The 12,007-nt window shown below is 42.1% G+C and overlaps 1 protein-coding gene across 9 annotated transcripts in view; it reads right to left on the bottom strand.

Annotated features, from left to right (window-relative positions):
• TCERG1 (transcription elongation regulator 1) overlaps positions 1–871 on the bottom strand; it is a 60,022-nt gene extending 59,151 nt beyond the window's left edge. For all 9 annotated transcript variants that reach the window (XR_009531484.1, XM_060093584.1, XM_060093585.1 and 6 more), the window contains exon 1: positions 792–871. Coding sequence is in view for 8 of the 9 variants with exons in the window: in XM_060093584.1 (XP_059949567.1) it covers positions 792–850 (59 nt within the window). In the remaining variant the exon portion in view is untranslated. The remainder of the gene's footprint in view (positions 1–791) is intronic.
• Between the last annotated feature and the right edge of the window lie 11,136 nt (positions 872–12,007).

Here is a 12,007-nt window from a genome sequence, read left to right as displayed (position 1 = left end):
GGGTTCAAGCCACTTCCTGGAGCCACGATTCCACCAAACCGAGCCGGTTCTACTTCCCCAACCTCTACGAGGCTCAGTTTCCTCACCTGTAGATGGGCAAGTCACTTAACTGAAGATGGCTCTTGCACTGGGGCCTGCAAAATAAGAACAGCAACTACTCCAAAGGATGGGTGTGAGGATCACAAGAGACAAGTCTAAGGAAAGGGTCCTCTGGCCCCTGGAAGCACCTAACAAACGGCTGCTGCTATTGTTACTACTCACAAATACGGGATAAGAAACCAAAGGATAAGAGAAAGGAAGGCCGCACGAAGTTAATGAAAAGCAAGCAACATGGGGAAGAAGGAACAGGGCAGACGTGGGGACCCCAAAGGGCGGCGGAGGGCGTGGAGAAGGCCGAGCCGGGGAGTTGCCTAAGGCGTGGAAGGCTTCCGGGAGGAAAACTGGGCCCGCGCCGGCGTCGCACCGGGAGTAAGCCTGAGACGGCCCGCGCCTGAGGCGGAGCCCCAAAGTGGGAACGCCGGGTCCAGCCCAAGGGCCGCAGGCCGCGAAGGGCGCCGGGGCCCCGCGAAAACCGCAGGAAGCGCCCCGAGAACGTGCAAGAGGCCGCGACCCAGCCCCGGCCCGGCTCCCTCATTCAAGTCGCCTTCCCTTCCCCCTTCTCCAGTCCCATGTGGTCCTGGCCCCCAGCCGCCGCACGTCTTCGGCCCACACTCCACCGCGGCCCTCCGCGCGGCGGGCCGAGCCCCTGGGACGCCGGAGCGCCAAGATGTAAGGTAGAGCAGCGTCCTTACCTGAGCTCCCCCGGGTTGAATCGCTCACTGTCCCCCCCGTCCCCGCCACGCTCCGCCATTACAGAGGGCCGCGTTCTTCCACCCGCCGACTCAGCGTCCCCTATTGGCCGGGCGGATCGTCAATCTCGCGCGAGAGAGGCGGAGAAAGCAGAGATCTGTGAAATGACTGGTCAGACTTTCCATCAATCCTCGAGCTGAGGATGGTATCTGCCTTATTATTGGTGAAAGGGCCCGCCGACTTTGAAAGCGGTATGGAGACAGCCAGTTGATTGGTCCCTCGGAGGCTTTATGGGAAACGAGACTTCAGCAACGGGGAACTGCCGGCGCCCTCTCGCGGTAAGTGAAACTGGGTCCTCCCACGTACTGCTCGGCCTGCGGTAGCCACGTGTCTGCCGGCTTCCAGAAAAGTCAGTTGTGGAGCCATATTGGCCTCATACTGGACATATTGGCTCGGGTCGAGACCATGTCCATTACGTGAGCCAATCAAAAATCGACCTGGGTCGCCGGCAAGCCAATCACAGAGTTGCTGTGGAAATGAGCCATTTTCCAGCTTTTCAAAATCAGGAGTCTTAAGGCACCACTGGATTATTCCCGTGTTATTAAATAATATATTACTAACTACAAGGATACCTCAAATTGTATTAAATAATTAGTCGCAGGCTAAGAAGTGTTGTAAGTTGCTGTATTAAGTAAGTTGCAGGAGGCAAGCCTCAGGCAATTTACCGTTTAAACCATCTGTTCTTCAATTTCAAAATACACTTGTCTGAAATTAGCATACCCTGATACCCAGAGGGAATTCTGAATATTCATTTATCTTTTTATTAAAAAAAATAATAATAGATATATTTTACTCAGACCTAAGCATATATACCAAGCACTGTCCTAATTACTTTCCATGTATTATCTGTTTTAGGCCTCATAAAAAGGCCTTATAAGAGGTGAGTACTATGAATAGCCACAGTTTATAGATGAGACTGAGGCAGAGAGAAGTTAAGTAACTTGGCCAAGTTTACACAGCTAATAAATGGCAGAGCCTGGCCTTAAACCTGAGACAGTATGTCAGCAAACCCCATTGCTAAACACCGTGATCCAAGAAAAACTGAAAACATACATGTGCACAAAAACTTGTACAAAAATATTCATAGCAGCATTATTCATAATAGCCAAAATGTCCAAGCAATTGGTGAATCAATTTAAAAACATGGTATATTTATACAAAGGGATATTATTCAGCCATAAAAAATAATTAAGTACTGATACATGCTACAACATGATGAACCTTGAAAACGTTATGCTAGGTGAAAGAAGCCAGACACCAAAGGCTACATATCATATTGAGGCAGGAGATAGGTGCCCCCCCCCCCCGCCCCGCAGGGTAAGCAATTGGAGTTTCTGTCCACAGGGAATGAGTTCCAGTTGCTTACCCTGGGCAGGGTGGGTGGCCAACTATGTCCTGCCTCAATCTTGGCTGATAGAGTCGTGCCCTCGTGGTAGTTTACAATCACTTATGTGGGGTATTTCTTCCGGGTTTTCTTTGGCCAATCATTTTGATTTGCCTGGTTCAGAGTCCGTATTTGGTATATCTCAGGATCTTCCCATGTGTGTGCGTGCATCTCTCAGTCAAGATGGATCCCAGCGAAGAGGCCTATGGGTATACTTGACATCATTCCCCTTTTGACCTCCAAGGAGCTTTCTAGTCGAGAAGGTCTCCTTGACTTCAAGAATGAGAAATATGTGGTCTCTTATCTTTTAAGGCTGGGCAGGGCCCAGCCTCCTCTCTCAATTGTCCTGCTGTTGATATTTTGGAGTTTCTGTTCACAGGGAATGAACTCCAATTGCTAACCTTGGGGAGCCCCATCTACCTCCTGCCTCAATATGATTCCATTTAATGAAGTACCCAGAATAGGCAAATCCATAGAGATGGAAAGTAGATTTCCAGGATGGGGGTGGGGAGTGACTGCTAATGGGTATGGGATTTCTTTTTGGATGATAAAAATATTCTAAAATTAGATAGTGGTGATGATTGCACAATTTGGTGAATATACTAAAACCTGTTGAATTGTACACTTTAAAGAGTGAATTTTATTGTATGTGAATTACAGTATTTCAATAAGTACCATGCTATACTGAATGCCAGTTAAATATTCAAAATCAACTAAGTATGATAAAATGTGATAAAGGCTGAACACAGTTCTGACCATGACCATTTGGAAAAAGGAAAGTATGGTTAAAATTTCACTAAATACGTAACATTTGAACAAACTGGAGCTTGAATGAGAGTGAATGGTTAGATCCCTTTTTCAACATCAGCATGCATCTCCAAGTCCTGGCAAACTATTACAAAAATAATACTTATATAGATGGCTCAAGACAGACTAATCCCCAGTGCTGGAAAACAAAACAAAACAAAAAACAAAAAAAACCCCACCTCAAAATGGATACCTTACAGAAAGATAGTCACTGGCATATTATAAAAGATGACAACAAACTGTCAGTTTGAATAGATGGAAGAATGCCTTGTGGGGCAGACATATATACATATGTAGACGTATCACACATATTAGATATAGATACAGAGATAGATAGATATAATTCGATAGATATAATTCAATAGATATAGATAGATATAAAATCATTTCATTGCTTCACTACTATAGTTTACTCACATAAACATGTCCTTGAAATTCAGGTATTTTGCACTCAATAGTTATTAAAAACAATGCAAATATGAGCTGTGTCTTCAGTGAACCATTTTATTAAATCAATGTAAGAAAAGAATTAAAGAAATTCAGTGAATCTTTTAAGAAACCAGATAGACTTCCTGTAGTCAAAGCTTGATAACTCTTAAGATACTACAGATGGGCATAGCTGTACACAACAGAAAAACAAATACCATCTTTGCCCAACTGGCAGCAACTGAGTTATAGATCCGAACATTTAGTATATCAAAGTGAACTGAAGAGGCAGTGTTGGCTCAAAACTGATTAATATCATCAGGGCTCTAAGTCTTTGTTATGAAGTCACTCTTCAGAAGTGACTCTTGAGAAGTGTTTCCAATGCTGAGTCAGTTTTTTTTTTTTCTTAATAACTACCATTTTTGAACACTTATCTTAAGCCCATGGTAGGTACTTTGCATACACTATTTTTAATCCCCTGCAGGGCAGGCATACTGTCCCCATTTTACATATGGGGACACTGAGGCTCAGGGGTAAGACTCACCCAAGTTGTATTGATAGAATCTGCTTCTGAGTTCACTCACATGATTGTTGGCATGTGTCACTTCCTTGTGGGTTGTTAGACTGAGGACATAGCACATGGGTCTCTTCATGGGGCCGATGACAACATGGCAGCTTGCTCCTCCCAGCATGAGCAATCTAAGAAAGAGAGGAAGAGAGAGAGACAGAGAGAGGATACCCAAGATGGGAGCCACAGACATTTTGTAACCTAATATTAGCAGTGAAAGTCCGTCACCTCTGCCCATGCTCTATTCATTAAAGCAAGTCAATACATCCAGCCCACACTCAAGGGGAGCGGATTGCACAAGAGCTGAATACCAGGAGGTGGGATCACTGGGGGCCATCTCACCTACCACACTTCCTTTCAGGTCTCAACTTACACAATTACTTCCTCCAGGAAGCATTCTTCAGAGAGAAACTCTGACCGCTAGCCACCCCCATCTAGGTAATTTCCACTATCATATTCTCCTATAGCACACAAGATGCCTTTGTAACATTCCAAGCACTTGTTACTACCTATTGTAACGTTGAGCATTATGTGTATAATGTGTTTTACATATTTTACCTTATTTCTTTTCCTGTCAACTCACTTTATTGTTTTTAATTCCGAAGTATTTTAAAGTAAATTATAAACATCATGACATTCCATCCCTCAATACATCAGTATTTATCTCTTTTTAAAAAATCCCACAGTTTTCTACATATCAAAAATAACATTTTCGGGCTTCCCTGGTGGCGCAGTGGTTGAGAGTCCGCCTGCCGATGCAGGGGACACGGGTTCGTGCCCCGGTCTGGGAAGATCCCACATGCCGCGGAGCGGCTGGGCCCGTGAGCCATGGCTGCTGAGCCTGTGCGTCCGGAGCCTGTGCTCCGCAAGGGGAGAGGCCGCAATGGTGAGAGGCCCGCGTACCGCAAAAAAAATAAAAAATAAAAAATAAAATAACATTTTCACTTCTAACAAAATTAGCAGTAATACCAAATCCATATTCAAATTTCCCCAACTGTCCCTAAAGTGTCCTTTTCAACTGGTTTGTTCTGATCAAATCAGGATCCAATTCAGAACCATGCAATGCATCTGGTTGCTATGTCACTTAAGACCCTTTTAACCTAGAACAGTCCGTTTTTTCATGACACTGACTTGCTGAAGATCCCAGGCCAGTTCCACCTTTTGGATCTGTCTGATCAGTCATAAACCAAGACCATCTCCAGCAAAACTGAACAAATGGTCACCCTACCTATCCACCATGACCTAATGGTTTAATGATTTTATCTTTTCCTGAATCAATACTTTCCTTAGGGCTAGCAAAATAATGATTTTATAATTACATGTTACTTTCTACATTTACTAGCTAACAATTCTTCTGTAAATTAGAGATTTCCTTCAACAACAGGGGCTATTGCCCCCAAATACAGTTTCTATGCTAAAAGTGGATAAATGCTTAGTTCTTTCCCTTTATTTATCAACTTTCCAAATAAAATGATGGTTTGATAGTCATCTCAACTGGGAACAGATTCTTTCTTCTGACTTCTTTAAGTATTATTACGGACACACGGGTTTTCAGTTATTCAACCCATTTCAATTAGCTACAATCAATAATCATTTTTGATGCTAGAATTTTCATACATTATCCATTTTCTTTTCATAACAATCATCTAAGTAAGGTAACATCACTGTCTCTTTTACATATCAAGAAACTGAGACAAAGAGAAGCTAGGTAACTAAGAAATTTACTAAGGTGGCTCAGAGAGTAATTTCAATGTGCAGTTGAATACAGACTCCAAGAGAGTAGGAATGCATTCATGTTTTTTAATCAGGTTCTCCTGAATATAGCTCAGTGCCAGTTAATAAATAAGTCAATGCGCAAATTAGTTAATGATTATCATTTCTAGTTGACACCAAAAAAAAAATTCTAATACCTACTAAAGACTTTTGGATAAAATAATATCTGGGATTAGCTTCAAAATAAACAAGAATGGGGAGCAGCAAGGTCAGGGAGAGAATGTGAGGGGAGGGCAGCAGGTTATAGATGAAACAAGGTTGACTATACCTTGATAACTGTTGAAGCTGGATGATGGGGAGATGAGGGTTTATGATACTATCCTCTCTACTTTTTTAATATTGAAATCGTCTATTCATAGAGAAAATATTCTAAGCCCTTGAAACATTCAACTATAGGAAGCTGCCTAAAAGTATTTAAACTGATACACAGCAAAATGTGTCTGCTTACATTGTTAGTTTTTAGTTGGACAGTCAATGAGAAAGTAAAGGAGATGATATGAGGTACCCCAACACACGTAAAGAGTAAAAACATCTTCATAAGGGAGATTAAGGTAACAAAAATCTCATGTTTGACTTCTCAAAAATTGAGATATAATTAACTCGTTTGACCTTTTGTTGGAAAGCCAACAATGCTGTATGCTTTTTTTCTTAATGCCAAAACTTGTAGAAAATCTGATGACTACAAAAGGAAGGGGAAAAGAAACTTGTGAATCTGTCTTCTAGGAGAAAAGATATCCTCAAGAGAATGACTTATCCAAGTTGACCAAACTGAGGAGCCAGATAAAAAGACACCAGGTCGGGCTTCCCTGGTGGCGCAGTGGTTGAGGGTCCGCCTGCCGATGCAGGGGACACGGGTTCGTGCCCCGGTCCGGGAAGATCCCACATGCCGTGGAGCAGCTGGGCCCGTGAGCCATGGCCGCTGAGCCTGCGCGTCCGGAGCCTGTGCTCTGCAACGGGAGAGGCCACAGCAGTGAGAGGCCCTCGTACCGCAAAAAAAAAAAAAAAAAAAAGACCAGGTCACAAAACACACTGGGGTACAAAGAGATATCCATTTAAAACCTTGTTTTTAAATAAACATGAAAGGAATGAGGAAAACAGAAAATTACCATTAGAACACCACAGTAATCATTGCTGCAGGCAAGATCTACTGATGAGTGCTAAAATTAGTGGGTGAAACTTTAAGGAGAAACAGGATATTGCATTACTCAAAGTATCTCCACCCCAAATTTATAAATCACTGTGGCGGTTTTAACATATGTCCACAAGTTCTTTGATAGTCCTCCCTTCAGAAGGTGGAGTTAAGTCCCCTCTCCTTGAGTGTAAGTTAGACTTAGTGACCACTAGATACAGCTTACATTTGCAGTGGAGAAACCCAACAGACATCATCTTAACCAAGTGATGGAGATTAACATCTTCAGTGACAGCATGCACCCCTAATATGACATGATGAGAAGGGCTCTTCACCTCTGTGCTATTCTTCCGCAAAATCTGTAACCTTCATTTAAACTCGAGGAAACATTAAACAAACTCAAATTGAAGAACATTTTACAAAACACCTGATCACTACTCTTCAAAAGTGTCTAAGTCATGAAAGACAGGTAAAGACAGAGAAACTGCTTAAGGCAACAAAGGAAACATGACAGCTAACTGCAATGTGGGATCTTGGCTTGCATCCTGGAACCAAAAAAGGACACTAGCGGGAAAAGCCATGGAAATCTTAATACAGTGTGTAGTTTAGTTAGTATTGTACCTCTTAGGTTTGTTTGTTTGTTTGTTTTATTTTTGGCTGCCTTGGGTCTTCATTGCTGCGTGTGGGCTTTCTCTAGTTGCTGCGAGCAGGGGCTACTCTTCATTGCGGTGCACAGGCTTCTCATTGCGGTGGCTTCTCTTGTTGCAGAGCACAGGCTCTAGGCACACGGGCTTCAGTAGTTGTGGCATGCGGGCTCAGTAGTTGTGGCACGTGGGCTCAGTAGTTGTGGCTCGCGGGCTCTAGAGCACAGGCTCAGTAGTTGTGGCGCATGGGCTTAGCTGCTCCATAGCTTGTGGGATCTTTGCAGACCAGGGCTCAAACCTGTGTCCCCTGCATTGGCAGCCAGATTCTTAACCACTGTGCCACCAGGGAAGTCCCTTGTACCTCTTAGTTTTGATAAATGTACCATGGTTATGTTGACACTAAGGAAAGCTGGGTGCAGAGGATTTCGGTATTAACTTTGCAACTCTTCTGTAAATCCAAAATTATTTCAAAATAAAAAGTTTTTAAAATATGTTTTCAGCTTCCAGATAGCTAACTCTCAATGATGCCAAATGCAGAGGGTGGAAACCACAGCCATCTTGTGATGTATGCCTTATTATCCATCTATAAAATGAGAGGTTGGACAAGATGCTCATCCAATGATCAGGGCAAGCAGTGCATAGAAATGTCCCTGGAAAAGGCTCAGTTACCTGAGTGCCAAGAGAGCACCCAAGGTACCCTTGACCTTGGGAAATACGTGTGGTTAAGGATTGTACTCCTAGCTTTACAGTTCTCCAAATATATTTTCTTGGCAAAATAAGACTAGAACCAGGGACTTCCCTGGTGGCACAGTGGTTAAGAATCCACCTGCCAATGCAGGGGACACGGGTTCAATCCCTCATCCAGGAAGATCCCACATGCTGCAGAGCAACTAAGCCCGTGCACCACAACTACTGAGCCTGCGCTCTACAGGCCGCAAGCCACAACTACTGAGCCCAAGTGCCACAACTACTGCAGCCTGCGCACCTAGAGCCCGTGTTCCGCAACAAGAGAAGCCACCACAATGAGAAGCCTGCACTCCGCAACAAAGAGTAGCCCGTGCTCACCACAACTAGACTAGAACCAAAGATCCATTTCGATAAACCACAATGCCAATTTATTTACAGAGAATTACACCTGTCAGGTGAGCGAAACATTCCTATCCTCTCTGTGGGCAGATTCACAGAGCAAGCAAAATTATCAGAAAGCAGCTCAATGTGATTGGAAGCAGAACAAGGGCAGTAAGTTATTTGATTTGAATCTTTAATGGGATTGGGCCGTGATAGTCTGAAAGTTCACTATTCCAAATAGAGATATACTTTCCACTTAGAGCATCTTTGCCTACTCTTGCATTGGGGAACTCTCTGTCCCACCCAAGAACCTCTTCCTTGCATCTATAGCTAAGCCTACTTCTCTAGCTAATAGGAGATTTAAAAAGAGGTGTGTTCTTTTCTGTTCCACTCTATAGGAAGCAAACAGAAAGGAAGTCATTTTTATTATTAACATCATTGGCTGATTCAGTCAACAAACAATAAATAATTAGTGAGCTCATGAATTTGCAGTCCTTTAAGATAATTTCAGGGACCTCCTGGGATCTGCACGCCACAGGGTAGAGTACAGTACTCTGGGATGACCATCTATGTTTCGTTTCCACAATTTTTTCCCAATAGAATACCATATAATTATTTAGGCTTCCACTTATTAAATGATAATCACATTCCCTAGGATTACCCTCATTTGGATTTGTCCTAGAATAATCAACCACTCATTTGCAATCTCTTGGTTTATTAATAAGTCCATTGTATTATATATGCATTTTACTAGTTTAACTCCAAGAAACTCTGGATTTGTTCCAAAATACTCAATGACACATATATAATCTCTTGGTTCATTAATATAAACTGTTAATCAAATGCATTGTTTAAAGTAACTGCTATTTATCTTACTAAATTGGTGAGGCATTTCTCTTTCCTTCTTTTAGCAACAACAATTATGTCTTTTGGGGTTCATTCCAGCTCTAAAATCATACTATTAAAATTTTTCTGCTTTTCAAAATTAAAACAACATCATCTCAGGAATCCTCACATAACGGTTATTTTTTTAATTAGGAAGTTAAGGATTTTGTTTAAGAGACGTTATGATTGAAAGCTGTGAAAGGACAGCTCTAAAAGATAACATTATTTTTAAAAGACTTGAATTAGCTAGCTAAAACAACAAATCCTTTCCCTACACATAGTAAAATGAATGGGTGTACTGTCTAAGGAAGAGGTGTTTCCCTAAAGCAATCCTCGTACCCAAGGGAAAGGGTTCAAGTTGGCTAAAGAGCATTCTTAGTCTTTTTTTTTCATAAAAGTAATATTTAAGACTCTATTATAATGCAATTGTTTTAAATACTGTCATACACAATTTCCCCAAATTGCCAACTTGAGAAGTTACAAAAGCAGTTAATTGGAAAGCTAAAAAGAATCTTTGAGATCATCTAATCCAACATTCTTTGCACAAATTTGATGAGGAAGCAGAGACCCTGAGAGTTTGATTATTAACTTTCTCACCATCACATATCCAGTTAGTGGCAAAAACAGGCCTAGAACCCAAGTCTTGACAACATTGTGCTTCCTCAGTTCAATTTGAAAGCTCTGTCTCTTAAAATTTACAAAACTCAACATCTGTAGTGTATCATTAAGCACCACACCAGTCTCAGGACAAAGTAAAGTAATAATTTGTTATTGCTGTAGCAATAACTCCATCTTAGAAGTTACATGAACTCCTCTCCATTACAAATACATATCAGACCAAGTGTTCTAACTTTGAATTCAGAAGATAATTCATTTGTCCATTTGGCAAATCCATTCATTTGTCCATTTGGCAAACATTTGATGAACACTTACTGTGAGCCAGGAACTATCTATCACAGTTGCTAAAGAAACAAGAGTCGCTGTCCATGGAGTACACAGCCTAGAAGAGGAAGTAGATAAACCAAATCATAGCCATGGCAAATGACTAGTGTTGACTAAATGATTACCACATGCAAGCATTTTACATGGAACTTCCCAGTTAAGTCCTCATGACAATCATATGTGGCAACAATTTATCCCCACTTCATGGATGAGGTAACTGAGAATTAGAAAGGTTCATCGAAATGCCCAAACTCATACAGTTTAAGTGGTGTAGTCAGGCAATTCCACACTATTGCATTTGCCCTGAATCTTTATGCCATACTGCTGGTAATTCAGGCAGAAACACAGAAGCAGGGGCTCTGATTGGAGGGAAAGTCCACTGTGAAGATGGAAACTGAGGAAGCAAACAAGGACCAGGAAAGGATGCATTAAGGGATAGCATTTTGGAAGCAATTTTAGGAACTAAAGCACTGATGTACAGGGGAGTGGCAGGAGATGAACTAGAAAGGTGGGTGAGGTTATATTTATTGCATAGGTAATAAGTTTTGTGTTTTTTTTTTGCGGTACGTGGGCCTCTCACTGTTGTGGCCTCTCCCGTTGCGGAGCACAGGCTCCAGACGCGCAGGCTCAGCGGCCGTGGCTCACGGGCCCAGCCGCTCCGCGGCATGTGGGATCCTCCCGGACCGGAGCACGAACCCGTGTCCCCTGCATCGGCAGGCGGACCCTCAACCACTGCGCCACCAGGGAAGCCCGGTAATAAGTTTTTATTCAGGGGTTTCAAGTAGGGAAGTGACAGGATCAGATTTGCTGACTACCGTCAGTATGATGAGTTAGAAAAGGGTAAGTTTGCAGTCAGGGAGACAGTAGAAATTGTTGTGATTGACCATAATGAGACTTTGAGCTAAGACAATGACAGCAAGACTGGAGAAGAGGGGACAGGTTCAGGAGTTTTTTGGTTTTTTTTTTCTGATTAGAAGTTATTTGATTTGAGTTGGTCAAAGACCAGAGATATGAAATGTTGCAAATACATCATCAAAGATAAGCTCTAAACAAACGGTTAAGTGTAACTGTGAATTTGTAATCTTTTATAGATTCGTCTTTATTACATGTAAGAGTGTGTGTATATATATGTATATAACTTTTCAGAAATATATTTTGTAAAGCAGGATGGAATCACCTGTAATTAAACAAGGAGGCTGCAGGTGTAATATCAAAAAAGAAGACTTTAGAATCTTTTAGCTATTTGTCCACTTTTCTGCAAACTTTTTTGTGGGTAGCTCTTGCCTGAAATATTGGCATATTCCATTTGGAACATACGTCTATTCTCTTTCTTCCACTCAGGTGGAAACAAAGTGAGGGGTTTTTTTGTTTTGTTTTTTCCTTTTTCTTTTCTTTTTTTTGCTGCACCCATGCATCTTGAGGGATCTCAGTTCCCGGACCAGAGATTGAACCCTGGCCACCGCAGTGAAAGTGCCAAATCCTAACCACTAGACCACCAGGGAACTCCCGAGGGTTCTTAAATCTCAATGAGA

The sequence above is a fragment of the Mesoplodon densirostris genome, chromosome 3 (assembly GCF_025265405.1).
Source record: "Mesoplodon densirostris isolate mMesDen1 chromosome 3, mMesDen1 primary haplotype, whole genome shotgun sequence".
Classification (NCBI taxonomy): Eukaryota; Metazoa; Chordata; class Mammalia; order Artiodactyla; family Ziphiidae; genus Mesoplodon; species Mesoplodon densirostris.
Note: the sequence above shows the minus strand (reverse complement) of the source record. Positions and strands in the feature narration are given on the sequence as shown.